Raw genomic sequence first — 25,000 nt, forward strand, 5'->3', positions numbered from 1 at the left:
CATCTGGCAGGTCAAGGTTGGGATTCTTCTCATCCACTCTTTACCTCACCTTCTCACCTGGTTCTTATCAACTCTCCTCTGACAGAAAACACACTCCAGTGCCACACCGACTGTAGTGCTGCTCCACTGCAGTTTTACTACACTGTGAGGCTGGCTGTGGAGTTTAATTCACCACCGATGTGCCTATAAAGCTTATTTTAATTAAAACAAACCCCACAAGCTGATAAACTGCAGATTAGTTTGGCTGGAAGTGTGTGCAATGGTGATCTCTCTTCCTCTCCCCCCCCCCCCCCCCCCCCCCCCACACATGCACAGAGGAAGAGTTTTGGATACGGAAAACGTTCATAAATGTGCAGAGCTGGATGCACAGAAACCAGCCTGGTCCTGGCGTGTCACCTCTTCAGAACTGTTTCTCATCACAGGATATTATTTTCAGCAAGAGCGAAGCGTGTTACCTCGGAGGTTTAGGAGGGAAATCGCCTGGTGTTGAGTGAAACAGTGAGCGCGAGCCAAACTGTCCAAACTTGCACATGCAGCTCTGGAGACTTCTGCTGTAAACCGACATAATAATTACTGACATAATTACAAGTAATTCTTCTCAACGGAAGGAAACGCAGCCCTATTTTAACCAACTGGCCGGTAAAGAAGTATAAAGTGGTTTAATGCACAGATTGCTAATCTTTGTATGTGTGCCTTCGTGCGCGTGCTACATTACTGGACAGGTTTGAGACGGTGGTTATAAATCTCACTTTAATATAATTTATTGTTCCTGGACGAAGCCTCCAATTCGCCACAGAAAATTTGTCTATGCCATAAAAGGAGCGGTGACGCGCAGTGCCCCTCAGCGCGCTCAGATGTGGTCTGTGCCTTGTAATGTGTGTGTGTGTGTGTGTGTGTGTGTGTGTGTGTGTGTGTGTGTTGGGGGGGGGTAAAGTTTTGTGCACAGGGCGGGGGCGCGGCTGTGTAGTCTTGTAGCTGAGGCTCTGTCTGGACAGACCTTGTGGTTTCAGGGTGTCAGGAGGCAGGGAGCGCAGCAGAGCGCAGTGATCCAGATACAGTTGGCGGACTTACCCGGGACAAAGCTACCTCACCTGCACAGAGGAAACTATCCCTCCCTCCCTCTCTCTCTCTCTCTCTCTCTCTCCCTCTCTCTCTCTCTCTCTCTCTCTCTCGCTGTCCCTCTCCCTCTCTTTCCCTGTTCCCTCTCATTTTGGGGACTAGTGCACAACTGGCTGTTCTTTTTGGATGGAGCGTGTACGGGACTGCGTTTCCTCCGCTGGGATGTTTATTCTCGGGGTGATGTCGGTGCTTTGGCCGGCGCTGACTGGAGTTTGGAGTTTTAACCTTTACGCAGAGCATCCTTCGGTTTACAAGGGACCCGATGGAAGTTATTTCGGTTACTCTGTGGACTTCTACCAAGCAACCACCGACAGCAACACGTGAGTGGCAACATCAGGACTGAAGCTGTCTCATCAGGGTCCTGAAATTATCCCAATGTATCTGTTTATGTATTTTAATTTACCCAGAATGCTTTACAATAGACTCTGTAGCATAGAACAGCATGCAAATTATAACAACTCAATAAAATTTCATTTACCTAAATCTGAATTCAAATAAATGAAGCTGTGCTGTATACGATTACTGCTGTAGGACACAGAACAATGATGGAGCAGAAAGGAAACTTTATGAATGAGTCATATAGTGCACAAATGGTTGCATATTGTATATGCATGTATCCTGCATGTCCTGCATGTATGTACCTTGTTTTTTCTTTCCCCCCCACCAGGATCAATGTGTTGGTGGGGGCTCCTAAGGCGAACACCTCCCAGCCCGGCATTGTGGAGGCTGGAGCTGTCTACTACTGCCCCTGGCCTGGACTGCCTGACAGCTGCAGACAGATACCTTTTGACAATTCCAGTGAGTTACCTGAAAGCTTTTAACTTTTTTTTTTTTCTCATGTCACAGACCTAAATAAATTAAAGTTAGACCTCTTGGGGGCCCCACTGGGTGTAATTACGTTCCCAAGGCTCCCAAGGATTTGTCTTGTTACAGAACATGGAAAGGAATAACTTAATTGTATAGTGAGACACATGCTCGCCGCTGTCATTGTTTTATGAGTTCTCACATGAGTATTTTAGTGAACAACAGAAATGAAAATAACAAGTTTTCATTTCTTTGCGGTCCAAGCCGATCCTTTTAAAGCCATAGGTGGCCTCAGATGTGAGTATGCGGAACCAGGGGATTTTCGTAACCTGTGTGTCTGGTATGTGTGTGTATATGAGCTGGCACATGTGCTGTTGAATGAAAAAGAGAGATAAGACATATGGGTCTCATCAGCCTCATCTAACAAAAAAAGGTGGCTGGCGGCCTTGCTGGTGCAAGCCTACATCTTGATTATAGTTTTCAATATATCATCATCAATGCTAACTGTCCAATCAGCCTTTGTTTGTGCGTCTGATGTCTCTCATGCACACTTTTTCCATCTGAGTGTGTGTGCGGAAGAGGTAGAGGGAGAGAGAACAAGTGAGAAAGCAAAAGAGAGAGAGAGGAGGGGGTAAACTGTATGCACATGGGAATTTAGTTTGCCTTCAGAAGAAAGGGGGATTGGGTGAGGTCTGCTTTTTATTAGATCTTGAAAATTTACCCCCCCCTTCCCCCCATAGTCCTCCATCAGTCTATCCCTCTCTCTCTTTTTGTGAGGTCCTTGTATCATCTTTGTGAGGACCACAAAAAAAGAGGTAGAGACCAAGGTTTGGTGGGTGTTGCTCTGACCTTTGAGGGGAGACTCATGACTGAGAAGGTTGTAACATCAACATCAGATTTTCTTTTTTCTGGAAGTTAACTGTATCAAGAGCTTCAGCATTTAAGGAGAACGCTTCAGCTGAGGATGGAGCTTTAGCAGCAAGTGCCACTGACTATGAGGATATCAACAGAGGACTGTCATGCTGTAAACACCGCCGTGTGCACATCTATGAATATGATTGGATGCTGCTTGTCAGCTGCTTGCTGATCAACTGACGTATCAATGAGCTGAGATGAAACTGTGAATGAAACAGCTGATCAGCTGATGCAAGCAGACTTCAGTGCTCTGCCAGAACTAAAGCAAGGCTCCATGAGGATGAGGGCAAGCTTCCAAAGTGAGGACAGTTTTGTTGGTTCTCCCTAAAGCTAATTATAGGTTATTTCTTTTGACAAAGGGGTTAGTTTCAGTGTGAAGTGTTTTGGGAGAAATTTCAGGTTTTTTAAGGAAAGAAGAATAAACACAGGAGTAAATGTGTTCATGTGTTTTTCTATTCCTTAGAGTGGGTGGGTACGCACAAGGTTATTGATGACAATGGCCATGATGGATATTTCTAGAGTTACAGCAGACCCTTTATTACAGGTATAAACAGACTAAGAGACACACACATGCGCACACACATGCGCACACACATGCACACTGTACAAGTGGTGAACATCTGTGTGTACTGTACTGGTTAATATCTATACGTCAGCTTCACATGTGCCTGATTATGTGTGTGTACCTGTGTGTGTGTGTGTGTGTGTGTGTGTGTGCGTGTGTGCGCGCGCATGGCTTCAGTGACGTTAGGCAGATGTTTCAAGTCATGCCAGTGCGGTGTGGGGGCTGGGATGGAGGCTGATATGGTGAGAGTGCGACAGATTAGTGATGGATTGCATGTTAGAGTGAAGAAACCTGGAGAAGCTGAATACTCTACTGCTCTATAGAGTCTCTATTCTGCTTGGAATATGATTCATGTACAGCTTATAGATTAGAAGTCAAAAAATGTGATAAAAAAATTATTTTATTTTTGCAGAAGAAAAGTTGATTTAGCATGTGTCACTGTATGATTCCAAGTAATGTTCACTATCACCATGCACCACACATCCACATCTGGAAGCCTCGCAGTACAGTCAGTGCTCTGCTAATGGCCTCCCAGCATCTAAACTGGATTTTGCTGTGTGTATTGCAGTATTCCTCATTCATTAACTTCATCCACAATTTCCCAACCGATGCTTAGATTAAAAAAAACTTCCTCTCAGTCACAAGCCCGCTTTTCTCAACCTCCAGCTCCATCATTCTGGTAATGATAACGATGGATTTTATCAGCGAGTTTTCATTAGATATCTGAATTATTTGTATAAAAATACAGATAATTACAAACTGAAATGAATCTGAATTTAAGTGATGTAATAACATTAAAGAAAATAACTAATAAATACAAAAACTAATGACATTATTAGGCTGAACATGTACTGTACACCTGCCTCTATGCATGCACTATGATCCTGTATGTTTATGTGTTAGTCTGTGTTTGTGTGCACGTGCTAAAAGGTGTTTAATGAGGAAGGGTCTGCACAGCCATAAAGAGACCCAGCTGGTCTTTAATAACACTGGAAAATATCAAGAACAGAGCAAAGACACACACACACACACACACACACACCAAATCTGACACTTCATTGTGAGTCAGATAGGAAATGCTCATAATGTGCGTGTGTGTTTGTGTTTGTGTGTGTGTGTGTGTGTGTGTGTGTGTGTGTGTGTGTGTGTGTGTGTGTGTGTGTGTGTGTGTGTGTGTGTGTGTGTGTGTGTGTGCGTGTGTGTGTGTGTGTGCGCGTGTGTGCGTGTGTGCAGGCCCAAGCACCAGTCTCTTGAGTGTTGCTACATTTTATGGGAAAGGCTTTGACTGAAAAAAAAATCCTACCAGCATCCTGACAAATGTCTGTTTCTGGGGGGCAAATGGTGTTTTGATGTTTGTTACAAGCGTGTGTAAGATGGTTTGTTCTTGCTCATCGAGGACAAATGTTTTCCATCCTCACAGGACCTAGAGCTACAGGCCAGGATCCACATGACCACAGTCAATACCAGCTTTTACTGTCACCATTATAAAATGTCTCTTTTATTCTCATCTTTTATGTCTTTTCCACTTCCTCCCTCTCTGTCTCTGTCCCTGTCTCCAGATAACAGAATGATGAAGGTAAATGGCACCAGAGAGCCTGTGGAGTTTAAGTCGCACCAGTGGTTTGGAGCATCAGTCAGGACACACAAAGGAAAAGTGGTGGTGAGTGGACAGGATATCAGTTAATCATGTATCATCACCCGTACCATCATACACGCTTGACCGTAAAGACTGTTTTTTTAGTTGCCATTTTGATGAGTATTTCTTTCAATGGGACTCAGAGTATTATTTGTTGTTTAGGCGTGTGCTCCTCTCTACCACTGGCGGACGGTGAAGCTGAGTGGGGAGAAGGAACCTGTGGGGACATGCTATGTGGCCGTCCAGAACTTCAGCGCCTACGCAGAGTACTCACCCTGCAGGACCAGTGAGTCACTCTGCAGCCCCGTCTTCAACTGCCTACATCTCCCTTTTACTGCTTTCCATCCTCCCTCCTGCTTTGTTTTGTCTTCCTCTCTCTGCTGTCAGTACAAACACAAATTAACCATGTTTTTTTTTTAAGATATGGCCTTAACAGACCCTGTCCTAATGTACTGTATCATCCATCAGTCAAGCTTAAATACAGTACACCGATTTTTATGTGAGCCCATAAAAAGTAATGTCTGTGCCTCAAGTTCAAAGGGTGGGTTCACAATTCAGCAAAAAAAAAAAAAAAAGAAAAGAGATAAAAAAAAGTAAAATAAATAATTTAAAAAATACATTTTCGTAGCATGTTTTTACAAGCAAAATTGCATCCACTTGAGTTGTATTTGCACGGTTGCAGAAATCTCAAAACGTGGACAAAAAAACCCAAAAATGTTTGATGGTGAGAAAATGTGTATTTTTGTAAAAAAAAAAAAAAAAGTGTTAGCAGACAGATTTTTGCTGGCCTCGGCAACAACGGATTACCTTCCCTGATGTTTTATTAGTTGCCACAGCAACCTGAAAGTTGACAGTTCTCCTCTTTCTCTCTCCGGTCCTCTTCTTTCTGTCATCAGTTCTGTAAACAGGATTTGTGGGATTTTCCCACCTTGCCTTCACCCCCCACCCCCACCCCCACCCCCCATCTCATTTTTTTTTTTTCTTTCTCTCCCACTTTCTTTCTTCGACCTCTCTCACACTCTTCGGTGATATGAGGCACCAGCACAGTATGATAAGGAGAAATGGAGGCTATCAGGTGGCACATCATAAACAGCAGATCAAACGTAGCCCTTATCGTCCACTCCATCATCCGCTTTCCATAAAAATCCCTCACCGTTCACACTCACATACACACACATTCATACTTACGCTCCCCGCAGTAATTGGTAAAAGGCTGGTAAAGATCTGTGTTTTGTTGTTTATGTCAGTGCTGACTAATCAAGGCTAAAATAATCACATTGTAAACTCAATTGTTCTCAAGGGGGGAAATAATGCGTGAGGGGATTATTTCTTTATCATATGTCTGAGTCTGATTTCTTTGTCTCCAGCAGCTTTTTTTGCTTCATCTTATACTGAATCTACGGCCACTCAGACTACAACTATAACTTACACTTTGTTTATACACATGCATGTGTAGTTCACGCATCATTAAACATCACCTCAGGGTGCCTCTGACATGGAGAACAATTCACTATGTGCACATAGGTTTTGTGTGTTCATGCACAGTTAGATGCAGTTATTTAAACAGAAACACACCTCAGTACATTTTATGTTAACTGTAAGATTTTCTCTTTTTTTTTTTTTTTTTTTTGGTCGTCTGATAGAAGTTATTCTTTCTGAGCCGTTAGCTTTGCTCAAGGAAGCTGGTGCCACAACAGTTGAGATGCTCTTTCGCTATGTGGTTTACAGGTGATCCAGACCCAGAGGGACAGGGGTTCTGCCAGGCTGGCTTCAGTGTGGATTTCACCAAGGTAAATATTGGAGCAACAATCATACATTATCATCATGACATCCCCTCCACGCATTTTGTCCCCGCTCACGAGTGCAAGCACAGAGGTTTTTCTTGAAAACACAAGACTCCCCCTCAGAGATTTATGGACATGTGGAAGATGAGAGCACGTTCGTCCCTAGAGGGGTCTCCACTCCTGATGTGATCCACCGCCTCTGAACACAATAGACCAAACACACGCGTTTACGCATTCTTTCATTGTATATTCAATGTGAACCCTCACCTCTGTCTCATGGTCCAACTCTACCCTCCTGTACAGGAAGCTGTCGTTCTCCACAGCATGTCAACAGCCATGGCAGCAGGAATCTTATGTCCTCACACACACACACACACACACACACACACACACACACACACACACACACACACACAGCTACATGTGCTATACACCCCTCTTGTCTCCCACAAGCACACACGCACTCATGTGCACAAAATCACTGACCATTTTTGTCATATGACTAACCCTAACTAATTGTGTTTATTCCAGGAAGGACGGCTGGTGGTAGGAGGACCTGGAAGCTTTTACTGGCAAGGTAACTGCAGCAGCAGTGCGTAAACCTGTGTTTAGTCTCTCTTTTTGCAATGATTTCATAGATGGGAAGGTGTTCAAGTGAAAGAAAAGAATGGAGATGAGTTTAACAGTCAGGACAGCCCACATACACACACACACACACACACATGCACAGTGAAAAGCTTGCGAGATCTGTAGTTTCATTGTAGTCTTTACACAGGCGAAGGTGGAAAGAAGTGTGTCTCTTTCTCTTCTTCTCCCTCTTTACCTCCCTTGCTCCTTGACTTCATGCTTCTCTCTGTCTGTAACAGTGTAACAGGAAGTGGGTGTTTGGTCTCTGTAATGAGCTGATCGAGGGGTAATGGAGTGTGGAGGAACTGCCCCTCTGCCCCAAGAAAAAGCACAGAGGGGCTTGGAAAAGCCTCAAGGAGAGAGGAAGAAGCTCAAGGGCAGGCAACAGGATTGAGAGGGACAGAGAAAAGTTGGGGGGGGGGTTAAAGACTGATAAAGAAAGAGAGCAGGGGGGAGTGCAGGAGTGATAGAGGATTGTTAAGGAGTTGATAGAAACATGTTGCAGCAGGGAGGGAGAAAGCTGAGAAGTGAGGGGGTTATGTTAGAGAGAAGGTGAAGAAGAAAGATGGATCTCCTGCTTGATAAAAGCAGTGCTGAGGTCAGCTAGTCTAAGCAGAGGGATGAAGTGTCTTAATAGGTGTAGACACAGCCAGAGTGTGTCAGAGTTCAGCTGTTGGAGTGTAGCGCTACTCCCCCAACTCCAGGTGTGTGAGAGAGTGTATGTGTCCTTCTCTATTCCCTTCCTTTCCTCCGAGCTTAGTTCTGCTGCCTTTGTTATGGAGCAATTACTGATCAGTTGCACGCCCTCACTCCCCCTCTTTTCTTTCTCGGTGACCCCCGATCTGTCACTCTGCAGCACTTCATTTCTTCACAATGGAAAAATGGAGAGATGGACAATTTAATGTTTTTTACATACAGCTCAAAAAGAAACAAGAGAAAGACAAAAGAAGAAAGTGGCTCATTGATGGTGATTTCAAATCTCTTTTTTTTTCTTTTTTTTTTTTTTATTGTTTGGCATTAGTGTTGTAGCCACATATGGTTAAATAACAAATGTTCCAGCATACAAGACCGCACTAGACAGGCATCACAGACAGCCTAATGGACTGCTCCCTCCCTGTGCCCTCAGCGTGGCAAGGCTGGCTGCCTTCAGTTAAAACACTTCCTCCGAGTGTTTATAAAAGCACTCAGCCTGGATTTTATGGCTTCTAATATACAACGATTATCTTCAGCCTTCAGCCTGAGTTATGATAAAAAAAAAAAAACCCTGTTTCATATACAATCTTGTTATCTCTGGGTGTAAAGGACACTTCAAATTAGCAGCAGTGACTTATACCTCTGTGTTAACAGTTTGTAACATGGTGTCTCATTAATCAGATTGGGTTTTAATAATGAGTTGATGTAGTGATTTGTTACGCTTGGAGATAAACTCATAGCTCAGCCCGATGGAGAAAGAGAAGGAGGTGGAAGAGGAGCTGAAGGGAGGGTTAAGAGGGCACATTTTCCCAACGTCAGTGCACACACGCACACACCCATTAAGGAGGATTTATGGAAGGCTGAGAGCGGCTGTAGATAAAATCATTTGTTTGTTTGACCTCTTGTTCAACAGCAGAGGAAGGGTGTTGTTTGTGTGCGGACACCTATAATTCAGAATCCACGCTGTGAGAAAGAGGACAGGCTCTTTCTCAAGGGTTTTTAAAGGAACATTGGAGTATTTTTCCAGCTATTCCTCTGCCAATGATGTGTTTTAGTTTTCCTCCGGGGGGGTGTGTCGTTAGCCGTGCGCATCTTTCATGTGGAGCGGGCGGTCCAGCTCCAGCAGGAGGGCAGCGATGCTCCCTTCATGGGGTCCAAGCTGAAACCGTTGTCCACGAGCAGATGTGACTCTCTCACCCTGGGTGTTTGTCTTTCTCTATCTGTCCGTGTGTGTGTGTGTGTGTGTGTGTGTGTGTGTGTGTGTGTGTGTGTGTGTGTGTGTGTGTGTGTGTGTGTGTGTGTGTGTGTGTGTGTGTGTGTGTGTGTGTGCGTTTGTTTGTTTGTTTATTCGTGTGCGTGCAGGTCAAGTGGTGACAGCAGGGATAGCAGAGATACTGAATGGCTACTCTTTGAAGGCAATCCTGAGAAAGGTTCCAGGAGAGAAACAAACTAGAGCGGCTGAAGACACACATGATGACAGTTACCTTGGTAACATGCATTTACAAACACACATGCACACACACACACACATAAACTCATGCACCGTAATTTAAATAATGACCATAACTAAATATTAAAGATGATGTAATACGTACAGTGAACACAGACTGAGTTAATTTCACCCATATGTCGTCATGTGCAACTGATTCCTCTCTAGGTTACTCTGTGGCAGTGGGAGAGTTTACAGGAGACTCTGAACAAGGTGAGAAAACCAACAATTCATTACAACTAACCACATGCAGCACCAAAGGAATCCCTCACTAACAACATCAACAGCCACCCTGCATCGCCGCCGCTCTCTCTTGGCTCCAAGGCCGGGTGCTGGGAACACTGTGAAGGGTGTGATAGGGTGAGCGATAGGGCGTGGACAGCTGGGTGACAATGTCTGGGTCTGGACTCAGAAGTAGTAATGAGAACTGTCTCTGTGTGTCTGGGTCACGACCCCGAGGGGACAGGACTTGAGAAACCACTGATAAAGGGATTTCCTGATCTCCATTTTAACTGATTAGAATGATTAGTGGCAGAGTCCACAAACCTCTTCAGGTCTAGAGCGGGTCCAGAATTTCTTCTGAACTTTAAATATTAGGTGGAAAGAGAGACGCGGCGCACAGCATCGTTTTATTAAAGATGTGCAGATGGGAAAAAAAAGCCTTTGAGTTCATCTTTGTTGACACTTTTTCAGGCATGTGCTCTTAGGATCAAAAGAAATTCCTAAAAGTTAAGATTAGTAGAAAATCATTTTTCTCTGTTCTACTGAGATACACACTCGTGCAGCAAACTTCAGGTGCTGCTGAAGTTCATTCCCACGCCATCAGTTTGTCAGAGCGCCAAATGAAACACAAGTATTTTCAAGGAAAAGCACAGAAAACAAAATCAACCACAGTCCTGCCGCATCTATTTTGCTTCTTCTTCACACCCAGTGTCATCGTGCACTTATTTCTGCTGCTCTGTCATAAGCACGACACCCTCCTTCCCCTCGTGCCACTTCAGCTTCCCATTCATAATTTCCTGTCTATCAGAGCCTCTTTGCTAATCACCATTTAGTGGGATCTTTACGGGACAATGTTGCGTTTACATACCCCCATACCAACCTCGCGAAAGGCCCTGAACCCCCTCCGGCACAACACATGTCAAGGAGTCTTAAAGTGAGCCTTAAGAGGTTACACATGCCTGTTGATGTGTTGTGTTGTGTTGTGGTACGGAACTTGTTGCGGTCTTGTTCCCCAATCCCTCTTCAGACTGGAGAACTGGTCGTAACTGGGACCTCTGAGTGAAGATGGAGCTGGGAATTACTGGTTTATAGGCTCGTGGTTGAGCCTGTTGGCTCGAGCTGGAGGGCAGGAAGGGGGGTCTGTCTTCTCTCTCTGGGTGGGACCCTCAGATCGTCCCTATAAGTCTGCAGCACCGCACTCATCAATCAATACACAAGCAGAGCCTGAGTACTCAATGACTCAGTGTGTTCTAGGCAACACTCAGCTGTTTTGACAGGGTGGGCTGGGTGGGGGGTTTAAGCGTTTAGGCCTTTGTCAAACCTCTGTTGCGCCCCTTTCTTTTTCTGTAAGTCATTCTCACACACTGTTTTTATGTTTCCCAGAGCTAATAGCCGGAGTCCCGAGAGGAGCACAGAACTTTGGATATGTGAGTATTTGATGGATTTGTCAAAAGGCACACAGGACAGATTTTTGTGCCAGAAAACTTTGGTGGGTCATTCAGCAACAACAGCATTGCTACAAATCAAAACATAACAAATGCACATGAACCCTTACAATGCACAATCAGCAGATCTCAAACCTGTGGGAAAGTTTGGACCAATATGATCGTCGTCAAAACACAGAAAGAGGGAATTTCTTTTGAAAGGATACTGTTCATGCCTCCAATAGAGTTGCAAAGACTCTGAGAATCTATGGCAAGAAACACTGAAGCTGTTCTGGAGGCTGAGGATGGCTGAACATCTTGTTAGGACACTTTATGTTGGTCTTTCTGTATGCTGTCTGTTGTATAGACGTGAACCTGGTGTCTTGTCAAGGTGTAAATGTCTACATACGGCACGGCAGGAGGCGGGAGGTATTGGGGAGGCCTTTATGTGCAGACACACATGTACACAATAAAGCTTCTTAGATTCATCTGTTGTCAATCTTTCCCACGATGACAGCCTGTGCGGTTCAGAACACATAAATATATGTATCTACATAGCTTCAACAAATACTGTATGTGCTTCTATGCATATACTGCAGTGTGCTTATGGGAATATGTCCCCAGGGCTGACTGTGTCAGTCCTCCCTAATGACACACAGCTTCCGCTGCATGTGGAGGGGGGTGACCCCACCTAACCCCACTAACCCTTCTCCACACACTCACGACCTCTAACCCTGACCTGCAGTGCAACCGCAGGACTCGCCGCACTGCGCACACACACATATTGCAACAGTGTGTGTTTTGTGTCTGGACATTGTAGGTGGTGCAAGAACGCTCCTTCCTGTACATACAGTGCACTGTTAGTGTCATAGAGAGCTCGCAGTAGGAGGGGTGTTATGAGGATTGCAGGTAGGCCGTGTTATAGGGCCTGGCACTGAAGCAGCTGATCAGGTTTCCTCTGTGACCAATCTGACAACACAGAGCGCAGGGAAGTTGACATCCAAGCCTGTGATTCAATATTTGTGTTTACACATCCTCATCTGTCTGTGTTCGTAAGTCTATCCCCGTTTAGTATGTCTTTGAGATATCTGTGATTGGGTCAATGTGTATCCTTCCGCATGTGTGTGTGCGTGTGTGCGTGTGTGCATGTGTGCATGTGTGCGTGCGTACGTGTCGCCCCCCGGCTGTCTCCATGTGGTTGTTATTTTAGGTCTTATGAAGGAATTCTCAGCCTTCCCCCTTTCCCCACGACCGGGGTTAGGATGGGGGGAAGGAGAGAAAGATGAGGGGGAAATGGTAAAGGCACAAAAAGGACGGTGGTGGGGGAGGGGGAGGAAAAGAAAGGGGTTTCAGTAGAATAAAAGCTTCTTTTTTTTTTCTTTTTTTTTTTTTTTTAATGCGGTTACTTTTCCCTGCATTCTTCATGCGCCTGTTTGTCAGACTGCTCGGCCATGTCTACTCCATGTGGGCTACAAGGACAAAGCCGGGTGCTTGTGTCCTTCTTGTGTCTTACAGTGTGTCTCCTCGATTTAGGTGGCAATGATCAACTCCACCAATCTGACCTTCATCCAGAACTTCACAGGGGAACAGGTGGGAGCATCTACGTGCAACACATCACAGTCACAGTCCTAATAAAGGGGCTTCGTATAAATAACTGTACCATGGGCACTAACTGATATGGATTTTCTTATATTTTTAACTATTCAATTTGAATGGGGATGGATGACAGCATTGGGTTTATGGTTGTAAATTCTCATCTTGCTTCCTGGTCTGTTGGTCAGATGGCCTCCTATTATGGCTACTCGGTGGCTGTCAATGACCTGAATGGCGATGGGTAAGTAAAAAAAAAACCAGCTCGTCTCTCTCGACACATATATTCCTGCTCTTCCTGTCTCCGAGCGTCAAAACTACACCTCGTTTTCCCCAGGATGGATGATGTGCTGGTCGGAGCTCCCCTCTACATGGAGAGAGAGATGGAGAGCAAACCCAGGGAGGTGGGGAGGGTTTACTTGTACCTGCAGATGGCCCCGCTCACGTTCTCCAAACCCGTCGCCCTCACCGGCACATACACCTTCGGACGCTTCGGCACGGCTATAGCACCCATGGGAGACGTCAACCAGGATGGATACAATGGTATGCTGAGGATGAATGGGAGAAGAAAGAAAAGAAAAGATATAAAGGAAATTGAGCCTGATGAAATTAATCTGAGAAACAAAAAGTATGTAAGATGAGAGAGATGAGAAAGATATGGAGATGTGTCTTTTCCCTTGTACTTGTCTGCCCTCACAGGGCTGATGTTTTCAGGTAAACACGGTGGCAGACAAATCTTTTTCAGGGTTTCCTGCGCCTCTTGGACTGTTTTGTCTCCGACTGAGGAAATCCTATCATATACAGCTGCTTAAGAAACCTTAAAGCTCTTCAGCCAATCAGGAAGTGTGGCGATGAAAAGTTGTCTGAGTGAACTTGTTTCCTCCTGTGATGATCGGGGGTTAAGGCCATGTGTGTGTAAGTGTGTGTGTTGGGGTTATTTTTAACTCGCCAGATGTGCCCCGAGATAAAATCATCTGGGAGTTTCTGTCCTGCTGCCCGGAGTTCATTCCTCTTCGATGTGTTGGTTTTATCCTCAAATTGATTGGACAAAGACACACACACACACACAAACCGTGCAGCCTGCAGCCCAAATGCTCCATGAAGCTCAGGCCTGTGGACTGCATCCTTAAAAATGAATGAATTGATGCACATCTGGTCCACTGATTTATGTTTTATTTATTCATGGACAGCATGTGTTAATGTGTGTCCCACCCCTTTAAACCCTTTAACCATCAGATCAATAACCATTGGATCAATACTGAAGCTTTCTCTGGCCAGAAACATAAATCAGTCAGGATGTGACAGTCTCTGAGGGGGGGTGATGGGGCCTGAGAGGAGATGGAGCCTCTCTGCCAGCTGCCGTGACGTGCAGAGAGAAGACTTGTTGAGAGTTAATCTAATGAGTCCACGTCCACGTCTGTGCATGATTTCTTTAATCTGCATTACGTTGTAGAGGCACCACAGAAACATTGGGAACATGGTTTTCAGCAGCTTCTTCCTGCTAATGTCAAACTTATGTCTTTAAGTATACCTGTGCCCTCATGTGTGTCTATGCATAATCACTGACAGATCCCTTTTCCTCTCTGTGACGATATGGAGCCTTTTCATCCTCCCAGAGCAGAGACATCATCACTCAGGTTTCAAAATTCTTCGTAAAAAGCAGAACTATACCCATTTCCTCTCATTTTCACGGCTCTTCTTGAGCCTCAGCTGTTGAAGCTTTTACAATTTAGCTAACCTCATTTGGCGTGTGGCTCTCTTTGTTTTTAATTTTTATCAAGCAACACTGTTTTTGTGTCAGCATCGCTCGCAGAGTGTCGGCCTGTTTCTGTCTGTGAATAACAATCTCCTATAGCTTTGGTCGCGGTGATCACAGTGGGTGTTCGACAGACTGTTTTGTTGTGGATGTCTGCTTTCTGTTCAATGCTTATGAGTGACTTTCACATTATTCAAAGTGAAGGCTTTTATATTTTTTAAGTAAGATGTTTTTTTTTGTTGTTTTTTTTCTACACAGCTCTTCAGTCATGTATACATACCCACGCACAGACATACAGACTCGCAGACACAGATGCGCACACACAGGCTCATATATACACTTGCATACACACATGGTTGCATTTATCCTCTCTACCCCACAATCTACTTCATGTGGAACTAGTTGTTTAGACTGAGAGAGAGGGGGTCCGGAGACAAACAGGATGTCTAGAGGTGTTTGTACAGTTACAGTAGTGAGGGATGCTTTAACGCAGGACAATACAATGCGTGGACCATAAGAAGTTAATGAATGAATACTCAAATCTGCATTTGTAGTTATGAGAGCTGCTCCATCCAATGTGGATTTGGAACTATTTCAGCCCCAAATGTGATAATCTCTTAGCCCACTTTCTAACATTGTGCCATTATAGACTGAGATTTAACAAAACTTGCCCAACACAAAGTAACCAAGAATTAGAGCAATGACCTAAACAGTGCCCAGACAGAATAAAAAAGAAAGAGGAGAGGAAAGATAAAAAAGACGAGTATAATAAATGGAAATGAAAGAAAAGAGGTTAATGGCCCGCTGATATGGTCCCACAGTGCAGGTAAAGGAAGGTCAAGCTCTTTTCCTTCTACCTGTATGTGTTCCTCTTGCTTCTGTCTCAGAGGGACCTTAACCCTGCTGATGTCTAAAACATGCGTGTGTGTGTGTGTGTGTGTGTGTCATCCCTTAGACGTGGCAGTGGGCTGTCCGTTCGGAGGCGAGGAGCGTGGGGGCAGAGTATTGATCTTTAACGGTAACAGAGACGTATCCACGCAAGGCCTGATGCTGAGCCAAGAGCTGAGAGCAGCCCGCTCCCCCGGCGGCGGCTTGCCTGGATTTGGGTTCACTGTAAGAGGAGGCCAAGACATGGACAACAATCAGTATCCTGGTAAATACCCACACTTAACAAGTTAGTCCCTCTCTACTCGACTCCCTGTGTTATAATCAAAATTCTTTCTCAGAGTTGCATTCCTTCACTTCTCCACTTTCTTTCCAGCTCCTCTCATTACAGCCTCCCTCCTATTCATTCTTGACCTCCGCATTTCATCGTTCCCCACATGCACTCCTCCGCCACCATCCCCATGTTCTCCCGTATTGCTTTCCTCCTCTTGTCTGGAAAAGTCATCAGTAAGCAGAAGGGGGTATAGGGATGAGTGCCAATGAGCTGCTGCCGCATCCATTCTTTGGGGGATTTTCAATACTCAAGAATGAGAGAAAACATGAGATTGAGAGAAAAAAAGTATAATAATACATTATCCGCATGTTCAGTCTGTCAGACGGTCAAGCCGTGGCCCGTATCCTTAAAACTGGAAGTAGACAAAGCATCATTCAATCAAATTGCATGCAAAAACTGCCGACTTTATGTGCCACCTACTTACTTTACCAGACACCTCCACCTTCTGACTTTACAAAACCTATTAAAAACCTCACTACAATCATAAGAGACCTGAAAAGGAGTGAGTTTTTTTTTTTTTAAATGAGTGGGAAGCTGTTTATATACATGAGTTTTTAGTTCTGAAAAAAAATGGTCATTTGAAACAAAGCAGATCTGTAAAACCACTGTTTTACTACCTTATTTTCTCCCTAATTTGGAGCCACCCTGTTCTCAACATTACTCTGGGTTTGTGCTTCCATGGATTAGGCTGAAAAGGAGAATTTGTTTAGTTTTACCTTTTTTCTTTTTCTTTTTTTTGCCTCCACTCCCTTTACTCCTTTTCCTTTTCCTTTTCATTTCACTATAATAACAGATTTCTTCATTGCACAAACAGGATATCAGGCGAAATACACACACATGAGCACACACAAGTTCACATGTGCAGCTTGTGATCAGTTTCACTGGCAGCCAGAGAGTGTGTGTTGAGCGTGTGCCAGGCTCCAGGTCAGAGCTAGACCCTGTGCAGGCCCGCTGCAAATCAGAGATCCTGAATTAAAAACGCTGTACAGTAAATACACACAGGGGTTACAGGTTGAAACTTAGGCTGGTGGAGGCCCTTTGGGAGGAAGAAGTAAAGTAGAAACTCATGGGTGGCAAAGCTTTCAGCCAACACACACACACACACACACACATACACAGTATAAACACACTCACACAAATGTGCAGTGCTTGTGTCGTCTGTCATTAGAGAGCCGGCTGACGGAAGTGAGACACACACACACACACACACACACACACATGGTGTGTCGTTAGCAAGGTAGTAAAGTCACACTGTTCAAAGGAGCCAGCGATGTTTGATCAGCAATATGAGAGGACTGCACAGGCGTCTGGGAGGCCTGCTAGAGCCGCTTTATGCTCCCATCAACGTTAAATGTCATTAGTCCACTGCTGGAACACTGAGATAGGGAAGGATGATCATTAGGCTCCGCTTTTAGCTTTTATGCACTTTTTCTCCAAAGATTATATCATACATTTGTCCTGTTATTCAGCAGCTTAGACTCTGAAGCTAAATTAAAGTCAGAGGTCACAAAAGATGAGAAGCGAGGCAGGACCGGAACAAAAATGACGCCCACACTAAGAATTCAGCTGAATTAAGTTGAATTAAACAAGCATCTTTTGTTGCAAGCATGACACAGAAGCGTTCAGTGCTTTTACTGATGCAGTGGAAGGGGCTCAGATTGCCTTTGGGTGCATTTTAGGTTCAGCCAAGGGGTCAGAGGTCAAGAACTAACAATGTTTTACCTGTCAATCAAACCAGCTTGCCGCAAGAGTTACAGACACAGAGACGTGTCAGGGTCAGTGATTTGGATACGTGTTGTGTGAGGGGTCATTAGTTTGCTCATTTGGTCGGTAAGTAGGTGTAAATGTATTGCTGGGCTCCATATCTATATGGGACTCTCTTTATTTTCAGCTCATTCTGGATGTACTTTGTCTTAAAATCAAAAAAGAAAAAGAGGAACAAAGTGTATTGTTCCCTCATCACTAGATTTATACACCCCAAGTGCACCCTTAAACAAAACCTTCCATATTAAGCAATCCTAAGTAAATCCTCCTATCCCCCTGTCTCTGTCTCTGCAGTGGGAGAAATATACTTTTCATTACAAAAATGGAGTTTGGGTGAGGTATTGAAAATATGTATAATAGCTGGCAAGTTATTGAATATCCTCAAAATCCCACACATCCCGCATCCAAGAATTAAGAAATTTTCTCCCCCGAAATCACCTCCTTTTCCACTGAGTGCCATTGACCTTTGGCATTTCATCATTAAAACCTGTTCCCTGCAGCCAAACAGGCAGTCAGGGCAGGCAGCCAGTGACAGCTTGACAGTCTGTCTAAACTCTGGATGGAGGTTGTGTTTTCACAGCCCAGGACAGACACCATCAGCTAAAGCAGCTTAGTTACCGAGACTATACCGGCACCTAGACCAGTGAGTGAGTAGAGTGCACGCGCTGGTTTCTCAGCCCATTTGTGTGTGGGTAAGGTTGAGTGTGTCTCTGTGCACACACACTCTAACCTCAAATCAACAGTGGCAGGCAAGCTTTCCTGTGTGTAAGGAAATGGGATTGACATGGAAAGGAAAGTGGGCCGTTATTTGATTTAGCCCTCGGTGCAGCCATGCACACACTCGCACTCTCACACACGTTTAACCCCAAAGGTGCCCTATCCTCAAATCAGTCTCGTGTCATGCGGTGGTTTTGAGAACAAGCACGAGAGTCAGGATAAGGAGCACAGACAGCCACTGTATCGAACACACATATACATACATGTGGCAGGAGTGGATTTAGATTTCCAGGTTACACAACTCCAACAACGTGATGAACAGAGGAATTTGGCCTGGGAGTGAGGTGGTCCCGCTCTGTCTCTCTCTCCCTCTGCTGAAAATACACCTTGCCTCTGATGGCTTTCACAGATTGCAGTTTAAAGGCCAAGTGCATGATCCTCTGCCCCCCTTTTTCTTCCTATCATTTCCCAATCTCCTCCTCCTCTTGCGCTCTTTTCCCCCCTTTACCGTACCTCTCCAGCTGCCCCACAAAACCCACATCTTGGGGTCCTTTCTCGTCACGGGCTTTTCGATATAGTACGTACACACAGAGCCACACACACTCACACAGCGACATAGCACACCCCTGGGGAAGAGGGACCAGGGTCTAAATGTTTAATGTTGTGGTTTCAGGGGGGACTCAGTGACTGCGGCCAAAGGCAGAAACAGATGTGCCCCTCTCAGATTCAATTAGTCCCTTTCCTCTTAAATACGCAGGAGAGGGAAGTCACAGCAAATGACAAGCAAAGTCCAAAAGAGTCCACTTAAACCAGCTTAGCCCATAGCAGGTTACCACAGCACCTCCCTCTTATAGTTGATTCTAGTGCTAAAATAATCAGTTGATTAAACAATGAATTCCCTGGCTTCTGCTTCTCGTAGATGAGTATTCGCTGTTTTTCAGTTTTATGTGATTGTGAACAAAATACATTTTGGATTCTGGGGCATTGTAATGGCAATTTTCACTATGTTCTATCATGTCAAAGGTCAAACGATTAATCATGTGTGCAACAGAATAATTGATAATGAAAATAATCATTAGCTGCAGCCTCAGTTGCCTCTCAGTGAGCAGCCTGAGGTTATTCTGTCTTTCTCAGGTTTGCCCAGCTTAGTTTTGCCTGCATTTGGCAGTGGCGGCTTTTATCCATTAAGTCCCTCTCTTCAGTTTCACATTGTTTTAATCAGCACTTGTATGTGTGCATGGATGTCTCTGTGACAGTGTGTGTGTGTGTGGATTTCATTGGTATGTGTCCCCTGACCACAGCCATTAAATGCCGGCTCTATTTTAAGAGCCGAGAGCCAATTAAAAGTGTGTGTTCATCACAAAAGCCATGAAAACAAATAAAAATCACATATAGAGGAGATCTGTTGCTGCTTACAATTAGGAGGCGGCTGTTGCTACGCAGGCTCTTGGGAATTGTTGTTTAGCGAAATGTGATTGAAGCAACGTGAAATTTCTAATGGCACTGGAATGCAGCATGGGGTCCCTGTCTCGCAGCACACACACTTATGAACCCACATATACGCATACACATTAACGCATTATCTGTTTATGAATTTAGTCTGAACCAGGTCATGTGTGAAAGGGAAAGAAAGGAAAAGCACGGTGATATCAGAATGTCAACGCTCTACGTGTGTTGACGTGCCTGCGTGCGTGTGTGTGCACGTGTGTTAACGTGCCTGCGTGCGTGTATGTGCACGTGTGTGTGTGTGTGTGTGTGTGTGGTGTGTGTGTGTGTGTGTGTGTGTGTGTGTGTGTGAGTGTATTAAATGTGAGAAGTCTGTGTTTGATGAAGATTGCTGGAGACCTTGAAATCAGTCCCATCTGTGGCATTCTTTGAAGCTCTCCGTTTCCCGTCTCTCCCCTCACTCTCTCTCCTCTCCCCCTCTCTCTCTCTCCCTCCCTCCCTCTCCCTCCCTCTGTCTCCCTCTCTCTTCACAGATCTGATTGTGGGGGCGTTTGGTGCAGGCGAGGTCTCGGTCTACAGGTAAGAATGAACAAGGTGTTCTGTCTCTTTTTGAAATCCTTCTCAAAGTAGAGACTTGTTTTCCTGAAATTCAAAGAGACTTTGTAGATCTGTCTTATGTCTGTGCATTTGTGTGTGTGTGTGTGTGTGTGTGTGTGTCTGTGTGTGTGTGTGTGTGTGTGTGTGTGTGTGTGTGTCTGTGTGTGTGTGTGTGTGTGTGTCTGTGTGTGTGTGTGTGTGTGTGTGTGTGTGTGTGTGTGTGTGTATGTGTGTAGGTCTCGAGCTGTAGTGTCTGTGGAAGCTGCAATGACCCTGACTCCCAGAATCCTGAACCCTGATGACCGACAGTGTCACCTGCCTCAGACAGACATCATGGTTACCTGGTAAGAAGAGCAACCTGAGACCGTCTCTTACCCCAAATCCGTACTACATATTGATAATATGTATGTACCAGACATTTCTATTGGATAACTTTTATATGTAAACCTCTCTTTCGACTGGTTCCTCCTTATCCGTATGTGTGCAAAGAAAACGAACCCGGTCTGGCGCTTTAAACAACGTACAGAACTGATTACTGTCAGCGAATTTAAGTCCGTTTTAAAGTATGCTTTGGTAAATGCTTCTAAATTTATTGTTTTGACAATGTTGTTTCTTATTTTAAATTTGAGGTTTGGAAACGTCCTCTTTATGTCTCTTAACTGGATATTGTCTATACTCTTCGGTAGCATGTCGTTATCTTAGCTTGTTCATATTGTTTGCATTTATTGTTTTATACAACGTTTAATGCTGCCCTCTTAGCCTGGTCCTTTCATCAAGTTATAAATATATATATTCAACTTTACAGTATCATGTTTTTCTAGTTAGTGCACAAGTAATGAATGTTCTTCATAATACAAGATGATGAATGCTGATTTTCGAACAACACTCTCAATTAAATGAGCAAAATGTTTTCACAATAACTTTATACTAAAATGTTTTCTCAAGATCTTCACCACAGTCCACAATTTGTTGTAATTTTTTGCAGCTGTGTGTAGCACCGCCACTTCCATTTGCATTGCATTGTGGGACAATAGCATCCATCAATTCCACGCTCAAAATCAAGCGTATACTCACGCATATACTTAATTTAGTCACTTCTCCAGTGTTAACACTCCAGACACTCAAGTATAATTTATTTCTACTTCGGAATTTGGAAACAGACTGTGTGTGTGTGTGTGTGTGTGTGTGTGTGTGTGTGTGTGTGTGTGTGTGTGTGTGTGTGTGTGTGTGTGTGTGTGTGTGTGTGTGTGTGTGTCTGCGTGTGTGTGTGTGCGTGTGTGCGTACGTATGTGTGTGCGTACGTATGTGTGTGCGTGTGTGTGCGTGTGTGTGCAGGTGAATTAAACCTAAATGGATCAAAGTCTTAAACAAACATGAGACTAATGAGCCCCACTGCTGCACTGAAACCCAGATCTGTAACAGGAATCTTACTGCTTATACTGTATCATAAATCAGTATGCAGTATAAAGTATAGACTTTCACGAATCACACACACTGACAGATGTGACAAATATTTCACCCCCGTGCTCTAGACGTCTGCCATCAGCCAAGCTCTATTTGTCTGTGAGTCTAATGCAATAATTTAGAAGCACACTGAAAAAGCACACTCATATAACTGGTACTTCACATTTATAGGACTGCAATTAATTTGAAACTGCATAATTCTATTTCGATTATATTATTGTTCCTGTGGGTAGCAGGCTGGCTTTGAACAGTCTGGGGGTGAGTTTAGTTGAGGGGAATGGGTCTAAAGGCTCCTGCTGGTTCGCCGCAGTCTATTGTTGGTTCTAACTTCTTGGGGCTGGAACCGCTGTAGGCCTGTTTGGACGGGAGAAGTGTGCTCGGCTAGGTGCCATCATGGTGTCTGTGTGTGCGCAGAAGTGTGTGAGTGTTGGCAGTGGGTGAAAAGGGAACAGGGTTTGGGTCGAACTGACAGAGAGCACTAAACTGTGGAATTCTGTCAAAACAAAACTCAGCTTATTTAAATAAACCGCCATAAAGTTTCGGCTGGAGGTATGGAATCAGATAGGACACAGGACACACACACACACACACACACATTTACAGACAGACACACACACATGCAGAGAGTCAAACAGCAGCGCGGAGAATTGAGGGATGTCTGAGGCTCTTGTGTTTCAGAGCGGTAAGGATTTTTGACATTTCAGTTGTTTCCCTGCAGTGAGAGCGGGAGAGATGCAGGTAGCCCCAGTTTGTGCCTCCCAGGTGTTATTACCATTACACTTCAGTCTCAGAGTTCAGCATCAACTACTGCTGAAAAATAATGATAATTCGGTATCTACCACAAGCACCCAGGTATTTCCAGAATCCCCAAAAACCCTTCTAACCATGTGGTTGAAAAAAAATTTTTTCCAATGCACATTTTTTTTCATGTTAAGTATTTTTGGGGTATTTTAAGCCTTTATTACGGATGGTGGAGTGCGCTTCTTTTTCTAGATCCAGACAAAGATGGTAGCCAGAAATAACATCTCTCCTTGGTCAATTCGTACCTTTTATTTAGCTATATTGGTATATATTTTTGTTTCTCTTCAATCTTTTATTTTCAGATACAAAGTGTTAATATTTTCCCTCTGTTTTACAGAAGGAGAAAGGACATTTGACATTTCTGCCTACACGAATTAGGAAATACAGTCGCAACTTGAGAACTGGGTTAATAATCTTTCTCGTTGTGCCGTGGACAGAATGTTTTTATTCTGTTTTTGAGAATTCTGGAAATCCCTTCAGAACAGCAGTAAGTGTTGTTAAAGTGGCGATAAATAACAATATTTTTATACTTACAATGGATCTTCTCAGCTCTATAGAGAGCTTTTCTCTCAGCTAATTGCTTTTGTTTTTGGATTCGCGTCTTTACTGCTTTGGTGCTGCCCAGCACTGGCAAACAGAGAAACGTTGCAACTAGTTGGTGGACACAACGGAGCATTTAGCAGCGATACAGCCAGATATTTCCCTCAGGAGAGTAAACATCAGACTTTCATTCATTCGGTGGTTAACATGTTAATCACGTTTTCCAGCCTGTTCCTACTGCCACCAAGCGGATTTTTTTTTTTTTTAATTGTTGCAGGTTTAAACGACCCTCTTGGTTTTTTAACCACTGGGTAAAAAGAAAATCAGATGCATAGCTCTTTGAATGGATTGAAGGAGTGGTGGAAAAAAGAGGGACAGCTACTTAATGACCGGTCTTAAATTGAAAGTTCTCACTCATTAAGCAGACCCTTGGTTGTGGGGGAAGGGATTTATGTGTACATTTTTGCAGGGAGGGCCGGTGAGCAGTGTGTAGGGTGGTGGAGCACATATGCATTTTGGGGAAAATTACATAGAGTAATGACCAACCAAGAGCCAGAGCTGTTGTCAGTAGAATGGGGGTAATTTCCGTGCTGCATACACTTAAGTTTGACACACAGTGCTTATTAGAGTCACACCCGCCCCAAATACAGAAAACGCAGAGGCATGCTTACATGCAACACTTATTAAACACACATGAAACCACCTGGAAAGGTCAAAATGGCTTAGGGGAACACATTTTGAAATAGAAACCTGTATTTTATCACACGCATAAGCTCCCATCTGTAGCACATTCTGCACGCAGGAAAACTAGCTCATCATTATTGTGTCATCTAATGGGGATCCTAATTATTAACAAACACACAGGCATCCACAAACATCTGCGATCTAGTTGTTAGGGTTTGCGAACCGAAACCAAACAAACGATAATCACATGAAGTCATTTACCTCCTGCCTCATGCTGTATTGCTGAGTCTTCAGTGTAGATGCAGGAACATTACATCTGTAGCTTCCTCAGATTAGCGGTTATTAACAGTGCGGGGCTCCCTGTGTGGGAGTCACTTTCCTGTTCTTGATTAAAGAGGTGATAACACACACACACACACACACACACACACACACACACATTCATACACACATAAATAGAGGAAATGCACAAAAGTTTCCCAGTCTCCTATGTCTATCTACAGGAGGGACTCATTGGGCCCTAAGCGGTATTTCCCACTGCCCCCTGGAGTACAGGGAGGAAGAAATGCCTTGCTTATGAACAGTTCATTTATTTATTTATTCAGTTTATAGTCGAGTATATTTTCAAATAAAACTTTATAAAAAAGGTTATTGTTGTGTAATTGGAAAAATGTAACATATTTGAGAAATCACAGTTAAGATGAATAACATACTCCTTGCCTTCCTGGGACCAGGGGCTAACAGTCACAATCTTCTCTCTCTCTCTCTTTTCTATCTCTCCTCCCTCCCAATAACCTCATCCTCCAGTCTGAAGGTGGATGTGTGTGCAGCAGTGAGCGGTGTGGGGATCCCCAGCTCTGTAGGTAAGCAGCTGTGCACAATATGGTGAATAGAGAACGAGAGAGAGAGGGAGGCAAAAGGGAAAAGCTCAGTGGGTGGGACAGTAGTTAGAGCCATCCATGTTGCGCATCTCATTAGAGTTTCCTGCTGAGAAACCACCGCTCTGCCGCACCGATCAGAGCTGAGAACAAAGGAAGGAGGGAGGGTGGGAACAAGAATTGGATGCAGGCACAGACAGTGGAGGTGTGAAGCACATTGTTTCCACTGTCTAATTATGCTCTGTAGAGTAGAACACCTACAAATG

General features: G+C 44.2%; 1 protein-coding gene across 1 annotated transcript in view; it reads left to right on the forward strand.

Moving 5' to 3' along the window:
- The first annotated feature begins 978 nt into the window (after nt 1–978).
- Nucleotides 979–25,000, forward strand: part of itga8 (integrin, alpha 8) — a 38,656-nt gene continuing 14,634 nt past the window's right edge. The window contains exons 1-16 of the mRNA XM_056381774.1: nt 979–1,439; nt 1,787–1,917; nt 4,963–5,063; nt 5,202–5,325; nt 6,768–6,829; nt 7,355–7,400; nt 9,506–9,631; nt 9,801–9,845; nt 11,238–11,281; nt 12,812–12,868; nt 13,060–13,112; nt 13,206–13,411; nt 15,580–15,777; nt 20,304–20,349; nt 20,604–20,711; nt 24,664–24,719. Of these exons, the coding sequence (XP_056237749.1) occupies nt 1,246–1,439; nt 1,787–1,917; nt 4,963–5,063; nt 5,202–5,325; nt 6,768–6,829; nt 7,355–7,400; nt 9,506–9,631; nt 9,801–9,845; nt 11,238–11,281; nt 12,812–12,868; nt 13,060–13,112; nt 13,206–13,411; nt 15,580–15,777; nt 20,304–20,349; nt 20,604–20,711; nt 24,664–24,719 (1,597 nt within the window). The 5' untranslated portion in view covers nt 979–1,245. The remainder of the gene's footprint in view (nt 1,440–1,786; nt 1,918–4,962; nt 5,064–5,201; nt 5,326–6,767; nt 6,830–7,354; nt 7,401–9,505; nt 9,632–9,800; nt 9,846–11,237; nt 11,282–12,811; nt 12,869–13,059; nt 13,113–13,205; nt 13,412–15,579; nt 15,778–20,303; nt 20,350–20,603; nt 20,712–24,663; nt 24,720–25,000) is intronic.

This window comes from Seriola aureovittata, chromosome 7, assembly GCF_021018895.1.
Source record: "Seriola aureovittata isolate HTS-2021-v1 ecotype China chromosome 7, ASM2101889v1, whole genome shotgun sequence".
Classification (NCBI taxonomy): Eukaryota; Metazoa; Chordata; class Actinopteri; order Carangiformes; family Carangidae; genus Seriola; species Seriola aureovittata.